We start from the raw sequence: 24,310 nt of genomic DNA, 5'->3' as shown, positions 1-24,310 counted from the left end.
CTGCATAGAGATAGGGGATCTGTAATAGTGATAGACAGCCTGCATAGAGATAGGGGATCTGTAATAGGACTCGAGGCACTTTTCATTCACCGTCACTTAATACATGTTTAGACGCTAAATCTAGGTCTACATTTTTTATTTTTTTATTTGACCTTTATTTAACCAGGTAGGCTAGTTGAGAAAAAGTTCTCATTTGCAACAGCGACCTGGCCAAGATAAAGCATAGCAGTTCGACACAAACAACAACACAGCTACACACAATACCCCAAAATGACAGAATTAGGAATTTTTTGCAAATGTATTAAACATAAAAAGCAGAAATACCTTATTTACATAAGTATTCAGACCCTTTGCTATAAGACTCGAAATTGAGCTCAGGTGCATCCTGTTTCCATTGATCATCCTTGAGATGTTTCTACAACTTGATGGGAGTCCAGCTGTGGTAAATTCAATTGATTTGGACATGATTTGGAAAGGTACACAAGTGTCTTCATAAGGTCCCACAGTTGAAGTGCTTGTCAGTGCAAAAACCAAGCCATGAGGTCGAAGGAATTGTCCATAGAGCTCTGAGACAGGATTGTGTCAAGGCACAGATCTGGGGAAGGTTACCAAAAAAATTCTGCAGCATTGAAGGTCCAAGAACACAGTGGCCTCCATCATTCTTAAATGGAAGAAATTTGTAACCACCAAGACTCTTCCTAGAGCTGGCCGACCRKCCAAACTGAGCAATYGGGGGAGAAGAGACTTGGTCAGGAAGGTGACCAAGAACTCGATGGTACCTCTGACAGAGCTCCAGAGTTCCTCTGTGGAGATGGGAGAACCTTCCAGAAAGACAACCATCTTCGCAGCACTCCACCAATCAGGCCTTTATGGTAGTGGCCAGACGGAAGCCACTGGGAGACTCCTGCTGCAGAAGGCGCAGGACCTCGGACTGGGGCCAAGGTTCACCTTCCAACAGGACAACGAYCCTAAGCAAACAGCCAAGACAACACAGGAGTGGCTTCGGAACAAGTCTCTGAATGTCCTTGAGCCTAGCCAGAGCTCTGAAGAGAGCTGTCCGGCAGCTTCATTAAATAGTATCCGCAAAACACCAGTCTCAACGCCAACAGTGAAGAGGCGACTACGGGATGCTGGCCTTCTAGGCAGTGTCTGTGTTCTTTTGCCCATCTTAATCTTTTCTTTTTATTGGCCACTATGGCATTTTCTTTGCAACTCTGCCTAGAAGGCCAGCATCCCGTAGTCGCCTCTTCACTGTTGACGTTGTGACAGTGTTTTGCGGATACTATTTAATGAAGCTGCCAGTTGAGGACTTGTGAGGCGTCTGTTTCTCAAACTAGACACTCTAATGTACTTGTCCTCTTGCTCAGTTGTGCACCGGGGCCTCCCACTCTTTCTATTCTGGTTAGAGCCAGTTTGCGCTGTTCTGTGAAGGGAGTAGTACCCAGCGTTGAATGACATCATCAGTTTCTTGGCAATTTCTCGCATGGAATAGCCTACATTTCTCAGAACAAGAATAGACTAACGAGTTTCAGAAGAAAGTTCTTTGTTTCTGGCCATTTTGAGCCTGTAATCAAACCCACAAGTACTGATGCTCCAGATACTCAACTAGTCTAAAAGCCAGTTTTATTGCTTCTTTAATCAGAACAACAGTTTTCAGCTGTGCTAACATAATTAACTTAAAAATTGGGTTTTCTAATTTTCAATTAACCTTTTAAAATTATAAACTTGGACTAGCTAACAATGTGCCATTGGAACACAGGAGTGATGGTTGCTGATAATGGGCCTATGTACGCCTATGTAGATATTCCATTTAAAAAATYGTCCGTTTCCAGCTACAATAGTCATTTACAACATTAACAATGTCTACACTGTATTTCTGATCAATTTCATGTTATGTCAATGGACAAAAAAATTGCTTTTCYTTCAAAAACAAGGACATTTCTAAGTGACCCCAARCTTTTGAGCGGCAGTGTAGATGTGCAGCGACGCTCTCCATCCAACCTGATAGAGCTTGAGAGGATCTACAGAGAAGAATGGGAGAAACTCCTCAAATACAGGTGTGCCAAGCTTGTAGCATCATACCCAAGAAGACACTAGGCTGTAATCACTGCCAAAAGTGCTTCAACAAAGTACTGAGTAAAGAGTCTGAATACTTATGTAAATGTAATTTCAGTTTTTATTTTTAATACATTTGCAAAAACTTTTTTTTTTAAACTATTTTTGTTTTGTCATTATGGGGTATTGTGCATAGATTGATGAGGGAAAAATGATTTCATAAATTTTAGAATAAGGCTGTAACGTAACAAAATGTGGAAAAAGTGAAGGTCTGAATAATTTCCAAATGCACTGTATAAAMAAAAGTCTATGGACACACCTTCAAATTAGTGGATTTGGTTATTTCAGCCACACCCGTTGCTGACATTTGTATAAAAAATGAGCATAGGGAGTAGAATGGCCCGTACTGAAGAGTTCAGAGACTTTCAACGTGGCACCGTCATAGGATGCCACCTTTCCAACAAGTGAATTTGTCAAATTTCTACCCTGCTAGAGCTGCCCCCGTCAACTTTAAGTGCTGTTATTGTGAAGTGGAAACTTCTAGAAGCAACAAAGGCTCAGCTGCAAAGTGGTAGTCCACATAAGCAGTCCACATAAGCTCACAGAACGGGACCACCGAGACGATTCTGTGCTTCCAACTTTGTGGCAACAGGTTGGGGACAGCCGAGATTAATCGGTCGAATCTCTAATCAGTGCCCGACCTCACTAATGCTCGTGGCTGAATGGAAGCAAGTCCCTGCAACAATGTTCCAACATCTAGTGGAAAGCCTTCCCAGAAGAGTGGAGGTTGTTATAGCAGCAGCAAAGGGGGGGACCAACTCCATTTTAATGCCCATAATTTTTTTAATTAGTTGTTTGACAAGCAGGTGTGCACATACGTAAGGTTATTTAGTGTAGCTAGAGTTGAGGTGAACATCAAGGCCTACTTACCTGTTCTAGAATGAAGGCAGTTGTATCCAGCACCAGACTGAGATTCTGCTTGTCCAATGACAAAGCACTCTGCAGTTTCTGTTCTTCCTCCTCACTGAACGTGCGCTCTTCCTGAGGGACACAATTAACTTCATCATTCTTTGTAAACACATGTACTGGAAAAATTTATTCAAGTGGGCTGCAGTACTATCATGACTAAGGCCTGATGTTTGACGGCACTAGAAACACCAGTGCCACTTGCACTATTCTATAAAACCCAAGTGAGGCTTAGCATGCATGATACAGAGTTTGTGTAGCCTGGGTGCCAGTGGGTGTCTTCTTTCTCACCAACTAAACCGTCATGAATTGTCAGGCTGAACAATGACAGCAATGGAGTTAGCAAGAGAGACCAGGCAAGAGTATTCTGGAACATATGTCTATGTTATGCCAATTATACGTCACCTGACTTGCTCTCTCGAGACACCTACCTTCAGGTGAAGTTTCTGCAGAATTCGTGAAAGTAGTCTGGAGAATTTATTCAGTTCAATTGTGTTGATGGAAGTTACTGCTTCTTTTATGCTGTGGATTGAATAACAACGTCAGATTGTGTGGAGCACAATTAGCTAACTAACGTCAGCTAACAGACATGGATGAAACTGCTCTCATGAATGAATGAGTAGGATTAGCCTAAAAATTCCGACCTTACGCTCGTACTGTATAGTTCCATCTCCCCTTAAGAAATTAACGAAATTCTGATTCTCATGGCTGTAACRTGCCCTCTATTTCTCATGTAAATATTGCTAGAGTGAGACCCTCATACACTTTCATAAAGATTGACTAGCAAGATGACTTTTTGACTTATATTTATCTAGCTATCTTATTAGCTTGCTAGCTAGCAGGGCTAGCTTAACGTTTCAGTTAGAAAACATGTTACCTTGAAGTAGAATAAACGTTAACTAAATGCCTACCTTTGTGTTTCTGTGATTATGGCAGCCATCACGGTCTTCTGTATGTTGAACAAATATATTATTCGTTTAAATCTGTCACTACAAAATGCAACAGCAGGAATCCTTATTTTCTCTTCCTGTTATGAAACGCTGCATTCGCGACCATTTACATTGCGCACTCAGCGCGTTCATTTTCTAAACCACTTTATTACACACAAATACCAAATCAATTTAATATTACATTGTAATCTATGCTCTTATAATTAACAATAAGGTATATATTACTGGTTTGCTTACGAACTGACAATTACATTAAAAAAAKTATTTTTCTGCATAAAAGCAGCGCAACACTTGGCGTAAAGCAGTCACGTGCTGTCATACGAACTCCATAATGGCCGAAATGCACATACTGTCGTATATTTGTGCATGACTTTGTTCCAAATCGCAGAAAATTGTGAATCAATTATCTATCAATGGCATTGTAGTTTAGTCAAGTACTGGCCACTAATATACTTTATGATGCCGTATAGCTTTATCTAGTAGAATGGCGCATCAATCACTTCAAAATGTAATCATGGGTTCAAATAAAATGTTATGTCACATGCGCCGAATACAACAGGTGTTGTCGGTAGTCCTTAACTAACAATGCAGCTCAAGAAACAGTTAAGAAAATATTTACTAAAGTAMATTTTTTTATAAAAAGTTACACAATAAAATAATAACGAGGCTATATAAAGGGGGTACTGGTACCGAGTCAATGCGCTGCAGTACCGCTTGCTGTGCGATAGCAAAGAGAATAGTCTATGACTTGATGACTGGAGTCTTTGACAATGTCCATAAATAAGATGTTACCTACTTAGATCAAACTGTGGTCCAACTAGCTCTTCTTTCAGACAAACATACTTAACTGCACTATTATATTATTGAATACAATGAAAACTTTAACTGCCAACACAAATTCCAAATARGCAAAAAATGATTCAATAGTTTATTAAGTTGCAAAAAACAAAAAACACATGCACTGATTAAATCAAGAGAAACATTTTTGACAAGACAAGATCATTTGTTTAAACCATTGTGTATACAGGTAAGACAAAGAAATACAATTTCAGCATATATCGTCATAYCAGTGGAGGCTGGTGAGGGGAGGACAGCTCATAATTGCTGGAACGGAGTGAATGGAATACCATTCCACATATTCCGCTACAGCCATTACCACAAGCCCGTCCTTCCTAATTAAGATGCCTCCAACCTCCTGTGCATCATATACTGTATATAAGAATATTCTGTTAAGTATTTTTTACAAACCACTACTAAAGTATGAATGTCCAATACTGTAGCAGCCACGACATAAGGGCACACCTCCAGTGAGGGTCGAGGAATGGAATAAATAAATACTTAATTTTCTCAAACAGAACAAAGCCACAACGACATTCATTTAAAACCGGGGAGAAAAATAAAAAAAAGTTAACGCCAAAGAAATTCACACAGTACCTTCATGCTCTTTGAGAAAAGTTGGTATTTGTTCGGATTTTGGTTAAACAATTGCATGGTAAACATTGGTTGACTTCTGCACGGTGGGTCTTGCCAGCTATTTGAAGGAGGGTAAGTTTGGCACTTTTATGCTGATGTCTCCAATGTTGATGTTTCTGGGCATTTCGGGGAGGTTCATGTTCTTTACGGCTGACACTGCGCGAGCAGGGGCTCCTGCAATACCAGCCTAGATACAAAACATAAATATAACAGAGTTAAGAGTACCTAGAAACACTTACACCACTCGACCCTCACAATGGACAGGGACACACAACCGCACAGGACGAAACATACAGCACCACAGACACCAGACAAAATGCAAAGCATCAACTATTAAAAACAGACCATGTGCAAATGTACATTCAAATGCCTAGCTTCATATGCACAAGCAATATTTGGTTCATTTATGATTTACATAACAACCAGGGCCAATTATGACTCAACTATGAGAACATAGTGCTACGTTCATTGATCTTAAAATATTAAATTTACTTTTAAAAAGACAGAGGCAGCATTGCTTGAAAAGTGAACCAACCAAATTCTTAAAGACTGATAAGGATACAAATGCAAGGAGAGAATTGGGTAAAGCAGAAAAAAATGGATTTTGATATGAGGAGGAAATTATAGAATGCTTATAGAATTTAGAAAACATAAATTGGGCATGTGACTGAAGTGAAATGTCTTATATAGGCTATGTGTCTTGGGAAACTAACTAGAGCAATATCAGATGGCCTAATGTAAATCACTCTACACTAATATTTACTGCTTACTCACATCTGTATGTGAGGGGGACCGAGTGGCGCAGCGGTCTAAGGCACTGCATCACTACAGACCCGGGTTCGATCCAAGGCTGTATCACAACTGGCTATGATCGGGAGTCCCATATGGCGGCGCAAAATTGGCCCAGCGCCATCAGAGTTAAGGGAGGGTTTGGCCGGGGTAGGCCGTCATTGTAAATAATAATTTGCTCTTAACTGACTTGCCTAGTTAATTAAAGGTTGAATAAATAAAAACAAATCTGTGTGAACATTTCTTACAGCTTAAATATTTCTCAGTGAAATATAACACCATTATGAGAATTCATAATAGTTTCGTAGACCTTTTTATGACCATTCCTGAAGTACAACAAACCGACTGTTTTACCAGTTAGAACATTTAGCAACTTTTTCAAGGATATACTGTAATACATTACAATTTTAACAACTCAGAAGGGAACTCTTCACACGGTAAGGTAAGGACTTAATAGTTGGTAACGTGGGTGACTATGTTCAATCTAGGCTAATGTTTGATTATTTTAAAAAGTACATTGAATAGCTGTCGCTTGCATCTTCTATGTTGAGAGTTATTTCCACGGCATTACCCAATGACATGAACCATGTGGGGAATTGTTGTAATACTGTGACACAGCAGGGTGTCTACTCTACGGTATACTGAGAAACACTAAAGCAGTGAATTTCAAAGCATTGTTCAATAGAAAATTATATAAAAGTTTATCTAATATAATTTGAGATACAAAACTAAATTGGTTGAAATGTCAATAGCAAAATAAGTAATGGACATTTGCTATGAATAACATTTCTTGATCCCTAGATTGAGGGATTGCTTTTAAAAATCACAGCTGTTCTTCCACAGCATCTTCAACAGTCAGACCCAAACATTTAAATTCAATCAGCTTCTAGCTACTAGGCTACACTTTCTAGTTGTGAAAATGAGTAGAACTAGGCATCTCTTTTCAAATACCATAGGACCGGTTACAAATATTAAATCAGTAGCATTCACTAAATGTTTAAACCAGTTGTTTAGCCATTTCTAAAATTATTTTCCAATGGTTTTGTTCTGAGCAGAACCCTTCGTTCTGTTCCAATGTTCCCGACSAACAAAATAAAGAATTATACATACGGAGGAGCGGCATCTATAGAGGAATTTTGAATGTCTTTGAATTTCAGAGTTGGCTTAACGTTGGACCAGAGATGCTAGATCACTAACAAGCTTCTGTGTGCAGAGCGGCACCAAAATTAAAAACACATCTTACCTTTTTGTGGTTAATAAATCCAATGTGAAATGTGATAACTATAGTATCCCAAACCAGCAATGAAAAAGTAAATCCATTCTTCTCTAATAAGAAATGTCTCTCCCTATGTTCTGAATCACACTTGTAACATCAGTAGGCTATTGCTATGCTTCGGAGGGGGAGGGGCAGGTAGCCTACACACGCACTGGCAAAGATGTTCAGCTGGCAGGCAGACGCTGGAAGAAGTTTCAGATTGACAGAGGGAGGACTTTGCATAGGCGCTTTGCTGGGTTTTTGTGGGAGATTTTTTTCTTGTTGCCCGGAACTTAAAATAATAGTATTAACCGGTTCCAATGCTTTTAAAATAACAGTTCGGTTCCGGAACAGTATAGCTCACTTTCCTTCCAGGTTCCAGTTCTGTTCCCTGAACCAGTTATAACCCTTGACATACACAGAATTCTAATTTCATTCTCTGTAATTAAAAACACAAGGTCAGTTTAAGTGTCCTTCATAAATTTTGCTGCCCTCAAGTTGAGTGACAATACAGAGTAGCTACTGTCCTCAATGAGAACAACCCTGGGTTTTTACTGACCTTGGCGCTGAGCTGTGACTGCCTGGAAAACCAAATGACTGGCTTGGGATATGGTCTGTTGATTAATAAACACTGATGACACACACCAGGGGGGGGGGGGGACACATTTCATGTATGTAAACAGTGGTTTACACGTGTCATAAAAGCAGTCTGATGAGAGTTATAGGGCAGCAAAGCAGAGCGTGGTGACAAGGACCCGTAGAGATAAACATGCTGTGTTGTACTTGGCTAGCTATGAGCCTAGCGAGATGTGGCTTGAAATTTTCAGCACCTGCGAAATTGAGACGAGACCTCTGTTACAGACACAAACACCGAGCCAGACCAGACATGTGAACAGTATAATTGCACCTCTTAGAGCCTCACCACAGGAGGTCGGTGGCACCTTAATTGGGGAGGACGGGCTCGTGGTAATGGCTGGAGCGGAAGGAGTGTAATGGTATCAAATACATCAAAACACATGGTTTCCAGGTGTTTGATGCCATTCCATTTGCTCTGTTACAGACATTATTAGGAGCCGTCCTTCCCTCAGCAGCCTCCACTGCTCTTCTTACTTACTATACTTTTGGTAAAAGTACCGTCGGCTACACGTATTACTCAAATGTAAACTTGCATACTTGCCACGTCTCTCGCGCTACATCTGGAGGTGACAGTTGCCACCCTTGAAGCAGGTGTAAACAGAATGGTCTCATTGAGCCAACACTCCCAAAGTATAAATGGTAATAGCGGAGCAATGTTTTTGAAACAGCTGAAATGTATTATTCCTAATATTTGAGACTTGTTTTATTGAGTTACCTGAAATTGCAGTAACAGCCTGTACCATTCAGAATTTTTTTTGCAGTAGCTGCTGGCTGCACTGAGCCACGTAAAGCTATGGAAGTAGCTGCTGGCTGCACTGAGCCACGTAAAGCTATGGAAGTAGCTGCTTGGCTGCACTGAGCCACGTAAAGCTATGGAAGTAGCTGCTGCTGCACTGAGCCACGTAAAGCTATGAAGTAGCTGCTGGCTGCACTGAGCCACGTAAAGCTATGGAAGTACTGCTTGGCTGCACTGAGCCACGTAAAGCTATGGAAGTAGCTTCTGCTGCACTGAGCCACGTAAAGCTATGGAGTAGCTGCTGGCTGCACTGAGCCACGTAAAAGCATTGGAAGTAGCTGCTGGCTGCACTGAGCCACGATAAAGCATATGGAAGTAGCTGCTGGCTGCACTTGAGCCACGTAAAGCTATGGAAGTAGCTGCTGGCTGCACTGGCCCGTAGAACACAAATATGGAGTTAGCTGCTGGCTGCATGAGCACGAAGCTTGGAAGTAGTGCTGGCTGACTGAGCCACGTAAAGCTATGGAAGTAGCTGCTGGCTGCACTGAGCCACGTAAAGCTATGGAAGTAGCTGCTGGCTGCACTGAGCCACGTAAAGCTATGGAAGCAAAATGTAGATCATACGAATAGGAGATGTTTTTTCACTTGTAACCCTGTGTGGTGATTACAGAGGTGGCACCACATGTCCCAGAGTGGTAGGGGGATTATTTTCCTAGGGCATTTTCCTGATCTGGTAGTAGGCTAAACAACTCCAGACCCTAGTTGTAGTGTATGACATAGTAATAAATCAGCTGTAAAAACATATTTTATTTGGGCTATGATAGGACCTATTTATTTTTTTGATTCAGGCAAAATAAAAATAAATAAACTATGGCAGGTATAGCTGACAAACAATTCTGTATGGCTAACACTAGTCTGCCCAATATTAAGTCCCTGTTATCCTAAAAACTATTTACTGTCACCATACATGGAAGTTTCAAATGATAATTGAAACATGTTAAGCAATTTCCTTAATAGTAGCTAAGCAATATGGGGTTTCATTACTCTCTTTAAGTAACAGTGATAAATTGTTGGGTCTGCTCTAAAATATTTTGATGTTAGTGACGTCGTTTTGCTATTAAGTGGTCGGCCCATGGAGAACTAGGTATAGTGTAAATTTGGGAGGTTACAGTACTTGGTTGGAAATTTAGCAGTACCTGTGTCTACCTGTCCTGTCTGGGAGACTGAAAGATAAACGTCTGTAAAGAGAGAAGAATGGAAAGAACTAGAAAGCGTCAGGGAAAAAGAGGAATGAGGAATGTTGTTAAAGCAGATCAAAGTAATTACAGTTTATATATACACTGAACAACAATATAAACAGCATGTAAAGTGTTGGTGCCATGTTTCATGAGCAGAAATAAAATATCCCAGAAATGTTTCATAAGCACGAAAAGCTTATTGAGCTCAGATTTTGTGCACAAATTTGTTTATATCCCTGTTAGTGAGTATTTCTCCTTTGCCAACCTAATCTATCCACCTGACAGGTGTGGCATATCAAGAAGCTGATTGAACAGCATGATCATTACACAGGTGCACCTTGTGCTGGAGACAATAAAAGGCCACTCTAAAATGTGCAGTTTTGTCACACAACACAATGCCACAGATTTCTTGAGGGAGCGTGATATTCGCATGCTGACTGCAGGAATGTCCACCAGAGCTGTTGCCACAGAATAGAATGTTAATTTCTCTATCATAAACCGGCTACAACGTCGTGTTAGAGAATTTGGCAGTACGTCCAAACGGCCTCACAACCGCAGACCATGTGTAACCACACCAGCCCAGGACCTCCATACCCGGCTTCTTCACCTGCAGGATCGTCTGAGACCAGCCACCCGGACAGCTGATGTATTTTTTTCTGATGTATTTTTGTCTGTAATAAAACCCTTGTGTGGGGAAAGACTCATTCGGATTGGCTGGGCCTGGCACCCGAGTGGGTGGGCCTATACCCTCCCAGGACCACCCATGGCTGCTCCCCTGCCCAGTCATGTGAAATCCATAGATTATGGCCTAATGAACTTATTTCAATTGACTGATTTCCTCATATGAACTGTAACTCAGTAAAACCTTTGAAATTGTTGTGTTTATATTTTTGTTCAGTATAAATAGAAAGTGATAAGACCTACCGTAGACCACATTCATAGACACTGACCTGAGAGGCCTCAACATCTCCAAAGTCAAAGAAACAGTTAGAGTTTTACATTGAGCTGGTTGAGCATGTGAAAGTGAACTAAATCCAGCCTATCATTCTAAACCAATTTGTATTGACATTCTTTTTTTTCTTTTTTTTTACATACTGCTTGGAATTTATTTAGTTTACATCATTCTTATGACTCAGAATTAGCATTGGTGTTGAAGTTTGAATGATTATGAGGAACACTGTGGTCTAGGGTAGGTCCAAGAAGGAAAAGACAGAGCACATCTGTTTGTTGAACAGTCAAAGACTCGGCTTACATGTCAATAATGATTCCATTTGATCAACCACAAAATACGGCCTAAAGTTGTTACCAAAGCATTGTTTTCATTGTTAAACACAGCCACACTGCTACAGTGAGGTAAAACATCTGTAGATGTTTGAAACAAAAAGAACTTAACAGCAAGTTACACATCCATGGGACTTCAGAGTTTCACCATGTAACCTTATATTGTGTAGTAGCACTACATTGCAATAACAGCCAAGCAAACGTAACCTAACAAAATATCTCCTTCAAAGAACTTACTGATAAACATTTGTGGCTTTTAAATATTTCGCTTCATATTCATTTATTTAACTAGAGAACTTTGTGTGTGTGTGTCAATTTAAAATACATCTTGTCTAAGTCATAATGGCATTGTTCTGCCATTGGCAAATGGTAATGATTCCATGAAATTGTCTCTGGCTGTAACAATCTGTTTTCATGAATGGTGAAATGTAAAGACTATATTCAAAGAGATCTGCAAATGAATTAGGAAAAAAGTGACAACAGCTGCATGAGAACAAAGCAATATCTAGGCTTTAACATCGTGGACAACTCACCTACAAGATATCACAGATGTTAACAAGCTCAGCTCAGGACAACTTTAACATCAGAATGACCACAACTAACCATTCAGGTCATCCAAACACTACCACCCCCTCCACATTTAAGCAAAATACACCAACAGGACATTTCCAGTCTGTAGAGTGGGATGAGCAATGTATCTCATGAGGGTGTGTGATTATTGAGGATCAAGATTACGCAGATGCATTGGAAAATGTGTACATTCGGTAGAAGAGACAGTGTTTTATGATGATGATGATTATATCTTTGGGAGTAGGTTGGAAGAGAATGGCATTCTATGTGGTGCAGCAGTGCAGCAGTGGAGCGCCAGAGAGCACAAATACTTATCAGGAGCATCACAAGAAGGACATGCAGGGTCCAGCATACACGCATGCCTGCATGTACCCGGAGTATAGGAAGTCCTAGAGAAGTACTCTTACCTCCGATTTCTCCATTTTGTTTTGGGCGTCCACCTGTATGATGATCTCATTCATGTTGGTCTCCAGCACCATCCCCCCCATCACCATCTCTGCCAGTATATTGTGGACCTACAGGTTCAATAGAAGACGATCTATTAACAGGTTATTCTCTGACTGAGAAAACATTCCATTTCTGTGACCCAAATATGTTTTTCTGGGGGGGGGGGACTTTTTCTGTGTGCCTTTCACAGATTTGGAACCTACAGGATCTATTTCAAAGAGGATTTTTTTTCTTAGACAATTAAAATACATAATTATTATTGTTTGATATTGAAGAGGCTAAACAAATGTGAACAGGAGACGTACAACCCTTGAAAACAGATGACCTGATGAGAGATATACACATGCAACCTTATCTCATGTAAAAATATTCGATATGCAAACATAAAATCACACCAAGTCTCATTTATAATTTGTTTGTTTTATGTAGATTGCTTCGTTTCCTCAAGGCAGATAGGTTGCTTTGGTCATTAACAATGTTCCTGCATACACCAATGGCATAGCCCTGGGTCTGGGTTTTCCCAGACTAGGTTATAGATTACTGCTGTCACAATTATCTTGCTTTCTTTTTGCTCATATTACCCTGTGTACACATGAATATCAATGGCATCTTTCTGCGTGAAATGAGGCAACCTGTGCAGGAAGTAACGCAATATCCTGCTTTGCCGCAACAGACTTGGCTAGATATGACGAGCCAGCAGGACCGAGCGTTATCACAGGGGTGATAAATTCACCTAGACAGTCTTATAGTAAATTAATTACACAGTGGCACAGTCAGTGTCTATGGGGAGTCACACATTCACCGTGAACATTTAACTGTCTCTGATATAGGACATATTACAATGAACAGCGTATTGCTAGGATATGGTTGATACAATACTTTGTACCTTGTCCACGTGGAAAATTAAGTCAAGTTCACAGACATTCTCGAAGCATTTGTCCAGTGTTTCCACAAACACCTGTGGAGAGACAATTACATTCACTGAACAGTAATAATCTACCGAGTTAGGTTGGCCATTGTTTCACTCCATCAATGACACGTCCACCAACAACAAGCTAGTCTAAGATGGTGGTACCAAATGTTCATAGTTCGACAACAAAAAACGATCCCCCCAAGACTTGAGAAACGTTACCTGGATAAGATCTAGGATACCAAGCTCGCTCTCAGAGGAATCGACGCAGAATACAAAGTAGAGCGTGGCATAGTGTCTGTAGATGAGCCTGTTCTCAGATCCACCAATCAACCTGACGACACAAAAACAAAACGAGGGGACAGTCGAAAAGTTCTCTGAACGGGGTGTATTCATTAGTGCAAACCGTAGCAACATTTTTGCAACGGAAAACATTAAGGAAAACTAGTGTTTCTTATTGGAAAAATTCAAGTAGGTCCCTCCCCATTTGGCGTGTAGTAAATGCACCCCAGTTGGTGTGCGTTTGCCTACGATCTGTGAACACTGGCAAGCATGTGGAAGTGAAGCAAGGTTGGTTAATAGATAGCTTGTACATCGGAACAGTCAACACCACATGGGAAATAGTCACACATGGCACCAATAAATACATGGGATAGTTGTCAGCACAATGATCCTTAATGAAACACCAGTCAGTGTGATGTTTATTACGCAATACTAGGGTTGCAAAGGGTCGGAAACTTTCCGGTAAATTTCCGACATTTTCCCGGAAACTTTCCATGGGAAGTTAAGCCCTGGAATTTGGGGAATTTTGCTTAAATTCATTTTTAAAAAGTTAACAGTGAACCTTTTTTTGTGGGATACACATAAGGCAATTCTAGGTCTTGTGGCATATTTTGGTTAAACTATCCCCAATTCAATGGAGTTGCAACCCTCTCTCTGCATGCACAGTGCATTCTTCCATCACATGTAAAGCTGATTCTCAAGATCTTGCACACTAATGAGATGCTATTGAGCCCACAGGTAGCCTAGTGGTTAGAGGTTGGGCCAGTAACCAAAAGGTTGCTAGATCGGATCCCCGAGCTGACAAGATAAAAATCTGTCCTTTTGCCCCTGAACAAGGCACTGTTCCTAAGCCGTCATTGTAAATAAGAATTTCTTCTTAACTGACCTGCCTAGATAAATAAGTTTTAAAAATATTTAAATAAAAATTGACAGTCTCCTGGAGGGGAAGGAGTCTCTCCAAGAAATGGTCATATCACAGTCTGCCGATATGGACAGCCCCATCAAGAGGATCCTCCAAGATGATGTATTTTGGGAGAGAATGGTAAGCAGCCTGAAACCGATAGCAGTAGCCATTGCACGGATTGAGGGAGACAACGCCATCCTGTCTGATGTTCAGATGTAAGAGAAGAAGTCCGTACTGCMCTGCCCACTTCACTGTTGCTCCAAGCAGTGGAAACTGCAGTTCTGAAATGCATCAAAAAGCATGAAGACTTCTGCCTGAAGCCTATACACAATGCAGCGTACATGTTGGACCCCAAGTATGCTGGCATCATGTCTGGTGCAGAGATCAACAAGGCCTATGGTGTCTTCACTACCGTGTCTCGCCACCTTGGCCTGGATGAGGTTCTTGGTGAAAAATTGGTGGCCATCCAAGCAAATTTGATAACGAGCCATCCTCAACAAGGTTGGAAAGTGACAGTGAAGATGAGGCCTCAGAGTCTGATGTTCAAGAGGTGGACATTGAGGAGGTCCAGGGAGAAGACATGGAAGCCTGAGAGGAAGACAACCAAAGCTCTAGTTTCTAGACTATCATTTTACAGATGTATGTTAAACGTTTCTGGGAGATGCGATGGATCATTCAATATTCCCTTTTGTTGTTCAGTGAAATCATCCCATGTGAAGAGTCAACTCATTCAAATAAAGTTCAATTTGTAACTAAATAAATAGTTTTTTTTCTCTTTTCTATTGGAAGTATTTACTCATTTGCAATTATGTCTACTTATGATAAGGTAAAAGGTTTATGTTTCTGTCTCCATATGATATGGTAAATATATCCAATGCAAAAAACATCTACATTTAAATGGTATTAATAATAATTTGCATATATTTCCGTTMATTCCCATATATTCCCACGGAAGGTTTCCACATCTGAATATTACCCAAAATGTGCAACCCTACTCAATACACACATTCAATGACATGAAACACAGCCAAACATGTTGGTTTTATGAACAAGTAACTGGGTCAGAAGCAGCATTCACAATACACCATTTGAATATCCAGACGTCCAACAGATTGACAGGGCCCAGTGGCTAGTGCAGGTTAAAGAAAAATGCCAACAAAAAACTATCCTTTGATATTTATTTCATTAGTACATTATTGATATAGTCCCAAAATGTTTTGCATGTCAGCAATCAAGTTTTCAAGATATGTAACTTTCAAAATACAGAAATATGGCCCGTATGATTATGTATTTTGCGGATTTCTGTATTACATATTACATATGTTGAAAACTTGATTGCTGACAGGCAAAACATTTTGGGACTATATCAATAATGGACTAATGAAACATAGCAATGAATAGTTTTTGGGTGGCATTTTCCTTTAACCTGCACTAGCCACTTGGCCCTGTCAATCTGTTGGACAAAAACAATCTGGCCCGTTTGATGCATTTAGCAGCATATGATGCAACATTCATTATTATATCAGCAATGGACTAATGAAACAAATATCAAAAGGATAGTTTTGGGGTGGAGTTTTCCTTTAAGTCCAGGCCAAGGACAGAAGCCTTGACCAATCTTTGTAAGGCTTGATAAAAGCATGTTGACCTGAGTCTGTGTAGAAGGTCAAGCTGCTTGAGCAACATCGTATTTGTTGATGAGACTAAACTGTAGCAACAATCATATACCAGGGATCCCAGGGGTGTATTCACTAGGGAGACTAACCTGAATTTGTCTAATACGTTTGTTGCAAAACATTTTACTACTGGTGTGCACTAATGAATACACCCCAGTTCTATTAGTCTCTGTTGAATGAGAGGAGGTTCCACAATGCAATAGCCTAACACCTGGGACTGGTTCATGAATGACGAATGAATATTCAACTATTCATAATGATCCAATTGATCTCTSCCCTGCTGGTCACCATCTGATAGGTTCCCTCTTTCTCCCTTAGCTCTCCCATGCAGTGCAATTTGTCATGAGCTGTTGCCTCATGGAAAGCTGATTCTACTCGTGGAACATTGATGTTGAGTAGCCCACATCATCAGCTCAAATGGTTGAATTTGTCTACATGGAATTGAAAGGATATGCATTTCATTGTGACATGATCAGGAAGTGGTGTTAAGACAACGCTTCATCTTAACACTTATGGATTTCAGTACTCCAGTGCAGTTTGACGTCTTAAAAGAAATCTCTTACATTCCACCTTCTAGAAAATTGCAGACGTTCTCATCTCTTTTGGACACCAGATGAAATGTTTCTCTGATGATTTGTTGTTCCGTGTCTTCGTTCTGTGGAACATAAATTACAAATACAGTCAGTGTTCATGGGAAAACCAAAATGTAAAGCTTTTGGTACAGGTCTTCACAACATTTATGCTTAAAACTATCCAAGTGTCCATTTTACCACTCATAACCTAAAAGAAGTGGCAGGACATTCACTGCATACTCTCTCCAGTGTCCACATATTCTTGCAAATGTTCTCTCTGAAATATGTGTAAGCCAGGTCATTGCAGTGAAAGGGAATGCCTTCAAGTGATCATGTGAAATGAGTCAAGTGATATGAAGCATGAGACTAGGGGGAGAGGCCATAGCAGAGAGCTCTCCATGCAAGCACAGAGACTCTGGTCTAGCCTAATATCTCATCACTCTACATCTCTACTCTCCTCGCTCTAGAAAAGGAAAATCGAAAAGAGCAATGTTGCACAGTAGCATATACAGTATGCTGTCAATATTATTTTTGTTTTTTGAGCAATTCTCCTGTAGTTGAAATATGTAAGAAAAAAATACTTTCCAAAATTACATGTAAAAAATGTAGGTAATTTCCATGTGAAAGGACCCATGTTTGTGCTTTTCTAATAACTAATTTCTGTGTTCTATTCATGTGCTTTTTTTAATAACCGTTTTCTGTGTTTATGCAAGTGACTGACTGAAAGAATCCTCACTATCAGTAGCTGCAATTTGCTGCCCTATCTACATAGACATGGAACACTGGTCACTATAATGTTTACATCATGTTTTACCCACTTCATATGAGCAGTGCATTCGGAAAGTACCACCCCTACCTTGTCACAACTGATTGGCTCAAATGCATTAAGGAGGAAAGAAAATCCACAAATTAACAAGGCACACCTGTTATTGAAATGCATTCCAGGTGACTACCTCACAAAGCTGGTTCAGAGAATGCTAAGTGTGTGCAAAGCTATCATAAGCTTATTTGAATCTCAAATAAAATATATTTGTTTAACACTTTTTTGCTGACTGCATGATTCCATATGTTATTTTAAAGTGTTGATGTCTTCACTATTATTCTACAATGTAGAAAATATTTAAAAAATAAAGAAAAACCCTGGAATGAGTAGGTGTGTCCAAACTTTTGACTGGTACTGTAAGTATTCAGACCCTTTGCTATGAGACTCTAAATTGAGCTCATCCTGTTTCCAATGATCACCCTTGAAATGTTCCTACAACTTGGAGTCCATCTGTGGTAAATTCAATTGATTGGACATGATTTGGAAAGGCACACACCTGTCTATATAAGATTCCACAGTTGAGCCAAGCTTATAGTGTCATACCCAAGAAGACTCAAGTCTAATTGCTGCCAAACAGTACTCGACTGTGCTGTACTTTGATATCCAAACTTGTGAAAAATAAACGTTTATGATTGCTTCAGACTTGTAAATTGATTGGACATGATTTGCAAATGCACACACTTGTCTACAGAATGTCCCACAGTTGACAGTGCATGTCAGAGCAAAAACCAAGCCAAGAGGTCGAAGGAATTGTCCGTAGAGCTCCGAGATGGGATTGTGTCGAGGCACAGATCTGGGGAAGGTTACCAAACCATGTCTGCAGCATTGAAGGTCCCCAGGAACACAGTGGCCTCCATCATTCTTAAATGGAAGACGTTTGGAACCACCGAGACTCTTCATAGAGCTGGCCGCCTGACTAAACTGAGCAATCGGGGGAGAAGGGCCTTGGTCAGGGAGGTGACCAAGAACCCGATGGTCACTCTGACAGAGCTCCAGAGTTCCTCTGTGGAGATAGGAGAACCTTCCAGAAGGACAACCATCTCTGCAGCACTCCACCAATCTGGCCTTTATGGTAGTGGCCAGACAGAAGCMACTCGTCAGTAAAATGCTCAACAGCCCGCTTGGAGTTGGTGCCAAAAAGCACCTTAAGACTCTCAGACCATGAGAAACAAATTTCTCTGGTCTGATGAAACCAAGATTGAACTCTTTGGCCTGAATGCCAAGCRTCACGTCTGGAGGAAACCTGGTACCATCTCTACGGTGAAGTATGGTGGTGGCAGCATCATGCTGTGGGGATGTTTTTCAGCGGCAGGGACTGGGAGACTAGTCAGGATCGAGGGACAGATGAACAGAGCAAAGTACAGAGAGATCCTTGATGAAAACCTTCTCCAGAGTGCTCAGGACCTCAGACTGGGGCGAAGGTTCACCTTCGAACAGGACAATGACCCTAAGCACACAGCCAAGACAATGCAGGAGTGGCTTCAGGACAAATCTCTGAAAGTCCTTGAGTGAACCAGCGAAGGCCCGGACTTGAACCCGATCTAACATCTCTGGAGAGACCTGAAAATAGCTGTGCAGTGACGCTCACCAGGCAACCTGACAAAGCTTGAGAGAATCTGCAGAGAAGAATAGGAGAAACTCCCCAAATACAGGCGTGCCAAGCTTGTAGCATCAGGTCCAATAATACTGGAGGCTGTAATTGCTGTCAAAGGTGATTCAACAAAGTACTGATTAAAGGGTCTGAATACTTACGTAAATGTGATATAGATATATATCGATATATATATATATATATATATATTCTTTTTTATAAATTTGCAAAGAAATTCTGCTTTGTCATTATGGGGAAATGTGTCTACATTTCTTGGGGGGGGGCAATTTCATCCATTTTAGAATAAGGCTGTAACGTAGCAAAATGTGAAAAATGTCAAGGGGTCTGAATACTTTCTGAATGTACTGTATTTAACAGAGTTTTGGGAAAATGGACAACAAACTGAGGGAGATTTTACAGAAATTCTGTTATCAAACTTTCCACCTGCACAGGTAATCCAGTGAATGTGTAAAATTGTTAAAAGTAGTCATTGTGTATCGAGTTATTTAGTTTGTCAACTTTGAAATCAATGGTTTTTGTTTGTCAAACATTTTAAGTGAAAAATCTGAGTCTCAGTGCCATTATGTTACCATGGAATTGCACCTTAGCTACCCTTGGGAATTAGTTTATCTGTACCAACATTTAAAGATTATAGCCTTTTGTAAAGTCCTGTGTTGCTAAGGTGGTAGAGCATGGTGCCTTCAACCCCAGGGTTGCCTTTGTTAATCTACAGTGGTGGGGGAAAAACTATTGTTATACTTGAGTAAAAGTAAAGATAAGTACTGTAAATAGAAAATTACTCAAGTAAAAGTCACCCAGTAAAAAACTACTTGAGTAAAAGTATTTGGTTTTAAATGTACTTAAGTATCAAAAGTACAAGTATAAATCATTTCAAATTCCTTATATTAGGAAAAGCATACGGACACATTTTCTAGTTTTAATTTATTTACRGATAGCCAGGGGCACGCTCCAACTCTCAGACATCATTCACATATGAAGCATGTGCTTAGTGAGTCCGCCAGATCAGACGCAGTAGGGATGACCAAGGATGTTCTCTTGATAAGTGTGAATTAGACCATTTTCTGTCCTGCTAAACATTCAAAATGTAATGAGTCCTTTTGGGTGTCAGGGAAAATGTATGGAGTAAAAAGTACATAATTTTCTTTAGGAATGTAGTGAAGTAAAAGTTATCAAAATGTTAATAGTAAAGACACCCCCAAAAATTACTTAAATAGTACTTTAAAGTAATTGTACGTAAGTACTTTACACCACTGTTAATATATCGGACTCTACATGGTTAGCTATTCTGTCTCCTTGACTACTAGCCTGTGACGAGTAATACATGTTCATCTTTTAGAGAAAAAAACAAACAATTTTGATGAGGAATTAATTGATTGATAGGCAGGAGCACAAGTCAATAACGTGAACATCGGCATGTCATGTGACGTAAACCCCTTTGGACAGACAGAACGAACACTCAACATGTTTTCCTCAGTGATCAGTGCACGAGACTGCGAGGAGACATGAACATCCCTAATCCAGTAGCTAGCCTGTGTGTGTAAAACGATAGYTATTCCGACACATGCTTAATTATTAAAATAACAATGTTGCTCAGTCTGATATAGCATATCCCAAGATCAATGACATAACTAGCCACGTAAACAAACCAGTTAGGTCTCACATTACACCACATAAACCAGTATAACGTTAGCTACTTAACCTTGTTTGTTTGCAATAATAATTGTGCAATTAATTAGCCAAAAATAGAGCTAGCTATATAACCTAACATTGTTATATGCATGCTAGCTAGCTACAGCAGATTCGAAACAATTCATTGCATACTCACGTAATGCTCGTAGAATTTAGAAAGCCGAGGTTTCCCATGGTTGTTGAATATTAGTATGGCTTTAATCATGATGCTCTGTTTTATGAGGGGAAGAAAAAATGGGATCAGTCTATGAATGACTGTTGTCAACACTCCAGTACCGACCCAGTCTACCTGGGAACCGATTCTAATCCGTCTCAATTTAGCTCAAATTACGGCTAGCAGGCTAACAACATGCCATTTCTCCATCCAGATTTTGCGGAAATAACCACACTCCACGTCAAACCGTTCATATTCTTGCAACTACAGCAGCCGTGGTGGGTCAAACTATGATGGCAAACGTTTCATTTGACCAGTAAAAATGAACATCTAACACCAACGATGCCTTCAGAAAGCATTCACACTCAAGTTTTTTCCCCGAATTATGTTGTGTTATAGCCTGAATTTAAAATTGATTACGTTTATATTTTTTGTCACTGACCTACACACAATAACCAATGACGTCAAAGTGAAATTCTATTTTTCCTAAGTTTTACAAGTTAATTAAAAATGAAAAGCTGAAATTTCTTGAGTCAATAAGTCTTCAACCCCTTTGCTATGGCAAGCCAAAATATGTTCTGAAGAAAAAAAAAAGCTTAACAAGTCACATAATAAATGGCATGTACTCACTTGTGCAATAATATTGTTTAATATTATTTTTCAAAATACTATCTCATCTCTGTACCCCACACATACAATTATCTAAAAGGTCCCTCAGTCGAGTAGTGAATTTCAAACACAGATTCAACCACAAAGACATGGCAGGTTTTGTAATACTGGGCAAAGAAGGGCACCTATTGTTAGATGGATAAAAAAAAAGAAGCAGACTTTGAATATCCATTTGAGCATGGTGAAGATATTAATTACACTTTGGATGGTGTATCAATACACCCAGTCACTACAAAGATACAGGTGTCCTTTCTAACTCAGTTGCCAGAGAGGAAGGAAACCGCTCAGGGATTTCACCATGACGCCAATGGTGACTTTAGAACAGTTACAGAGTTTAATGGCTGAGGATGGAAAACTGAGGATGAGAAAACTGAGGATGGATAAACAACATTGTAATTACTCCACAATACTAAACTAATTGACAAAATGAAAAGAACGAAGCCTGAACAGAATGAAAATATTCCAAAACATGCATCCTGGCACCAAGGTAACTGTAAAATATGTGGTAAAATAACTACATTTTTGTTCTGAAAACAAAGTGTTATGTTTGGGGAAAATACAACACATTACTGAGTACCTCTCTCCATATTTTAAAGTATAGTGGTGTCTGCCTCATATTATGGGTATGCTTGTAATCATTAAGGACAGGGGAGTTTTTCAGGATAAAAAAATAAACGGAATGGAGCTAAGTGTAACGGATGTGAAATGGCTAGCTAGTTAGCGGTGGTGCGCGTTAATAGCCTTTCAATCGGTGACGTCACTTGCTCTGAGACCTTGAAGTAGTGGTTCCCCTTGCTCTGCAAGGGCCGCGGCTTTTGTGGAGCGATGGGTAACGATGCTTCGTGGGTGACTGTTGTTGATGTGTGCAGAGGGTCCCTGGTTCGCGCCCGGGTCGGGRCGAGGGGACGGACTAAAGTAATACTGTTACATTGATGCTGTTGACCCGGATTACTGGTTGCTGCGGAAAAGGAGGAGGTCGAAAGGGGGTTGAGTGTAACGGATGTGAAATGGCTATCTAGTTAGCGGTGGTGCGCGCTAATAGCCTTTCAATCGGTGATGTCACTTGCTCTGAAACCTTGAAGTAGTGGTTCCCCTTGCTCTGCAAGGGCCGCGGCCTTTGTGGAGCGATGGGTAACGATGCTTCGTGGGTGACTGTTGTTGATGTGTGCAGAGGGTCCCTGGTTCGCGCGAGGGACGGACTAAAGTTAAACTGTTACATAAGCACAGGCAAAATCCTAGAGGAGAACCTGGTTCAGTCTGTTTTCCTCCAGACAGCCTGAGATTAATTCACCTTTCAGCAGGATAATAACCTAAAACACAAGGCCAAATCTGAACTGGAGTTGCTCACCAAGAAGACAGTGAATGTTCCTGGGTGGCTGAGTTAAAGTTTTGACTTAAATCTACAGTGCCTTGCAAAAGTATTCATCCCCCTTGGCATTTTTCCTATTTTGTTGCATTACAATCTGTAATGGACATACACAAAATAGTCAAAATTGGTGAAGTGAAATGAAAAGAAATCATTGTTTAAAAAATAAAAAATAAATTAAACGGAAAAGTGGTGCGTGCATGTGTATTCACCCCCTTTGCTATGAAGCCCCTAAATAAGATCTGGTGCAACCAATTACCTTCAGAAAGTCACACAATTAGTTATGGTTGCAATCCCGCTACCCGGATGATATGACAACAGCAAGTGAAAGTGCAGGGCGCCAAATTCAAACAACAGAAATCTCATAATAAAAATTCCTCAGACATACATGTGTCTTATATCATTTTAAAGGCAATCTTGTTGTTAATCCCACCAAAGTGTCTGATTTCAAATATGCTTTTCAGCGAAAGCACTACAAGCGATTATGTTAGGTCACCACCAAACCACAATAAGCACAGCCATTTTTCCAGCGAAAGAATAGCTTTCACAAAAAGCAGAAATAGAGATAAATGAATCACTAACCTTTGATTATCTTCATCAGATGACACTCATAGGACTTCATGTTACACAATACATGCATGTTTTGTTTGATAAAGTTCATATTTTATATAAAAAAATCTGAGTTTACATTGGCGCGTTACATTCACTAGTTCCAAAAACATCAAGTGATTTTGCATAGCCACATCGTTTCAACAGAAATACTCATCATAAATGTATGATAATTCAAGTTATAACACATGGAAATATAGATATACCTCTCCTTAATGCAACTGCTGTGTCAGATTTAAAAAAAAAACTTTACGTAAAAAGCACACCATGCAATAATCTGAGACGGCGCTCAGATTTAACAACATTTCTCAGCCATGTTGGAGTCAACAGAAATTACATCATAAATATTCCCTTACCTTTGATTATCTTCATCAGAATGCAGTGCCAGGAATCCTAGTTCCACAATAAATCGTTGTTTTGTTCGATAATGTCCATTACTTATGTCCAATTAGCTAATTTTGCTAGCATGTGTAGTACATGTATCCAAACGCTCGCGCAGATGCAGGCAAACGTCTGACGAAAACTTCAAAAATTATATTACAAGTCGAATAAACTGGTCAAACTTAGTAGAGAATCAATCTTCAGGAAGTTGTTATCATAATATATCCAATAACGTTCCAACAGGAGCATTCTTTTCAGTCTCTATAAGTA

General features: G+C 40.0%; 2 protein-coding genes across 3 annotated transcripts in view; both read right to left on the bottom strand.

The window, feature by feature from the left end:
* commd10 (COMM domain containing 10) overlaps window positions 1–4,269 on the bottom strand; it is a 44,308-nt gene extending 40,039 nt beyond the window's left edge. For both annotated transcript variants that reach the window (XM_024003027.2, XM_024003028.2), the window contains exons 1-3: window positions 3,933–4,269; window positions 3,453–3,543; window positions 2,986–3,096 (exon numbers count right to left, since the gene is read on the bottom strand). In XM_024003027.2, the coding sequence (XP_023858795.1) occupies window positions 2,986–3,096; window positions 3,453–3,543; window positions 3,933–3,961 (231 nt within the window). In that variant the 5' untranslated portion in view covers window positions 3,962–4,269. The remainder of the gene's footprint in view (window positions 1–2,985; window positions 3,097–3,452; window positions 3,544–3,932) is intronic.
* Window positions 4,270–4,885: 616 nt separating this feature from the next.
* LOC111974549 (AP-3 complex subunit sigma-1) lies at window positions 4,886–21,272 on the bottom strand. Its single transcript, XM_024002328.2, has 6 exons — window positions 20,998–21,272; window positions 16,729–16,820; window positions 13,529–13,640; window positions 13,283–13,354; window positions 12,357–12,464; window positions 4,886–5,631 (listed from the first exon to the last, which is right to left on the bottom strand). The coding sequence occupies exons 1-6, from the start codon at window positions 21,064–21,066 to the stop codon at window positions 5,503–5,505; spliced, it is 582 nt and encodes a 193-aa protein (XP_023858096.1). The 5' UTR covers window positions 21,067–21,272; the 3' UTR covers window positions 4,886–5,502.
* Window positions 21,273–24,310: the final 3,038 nt, after the last annotated feature.

This window comes from Salvelinus sp. IW2-2015, linkage group LG15 (genome assembly GCF_002910315.2).
Source record: "Salvelinus sp. IW2-2015 linkage group LG15, ASM291031v2, whole genome shotgun sequence".
Lineage (NCBI taxonomy): Eukaryota > Metazoa > Chordata > Actinopteri > Salmoniformes > Salmonidae > Salvelinus > Salvelinus sp. IW2-2015.
This window is presented reverse-complemented; position numbering and strand designations above follow the sequence as displayed.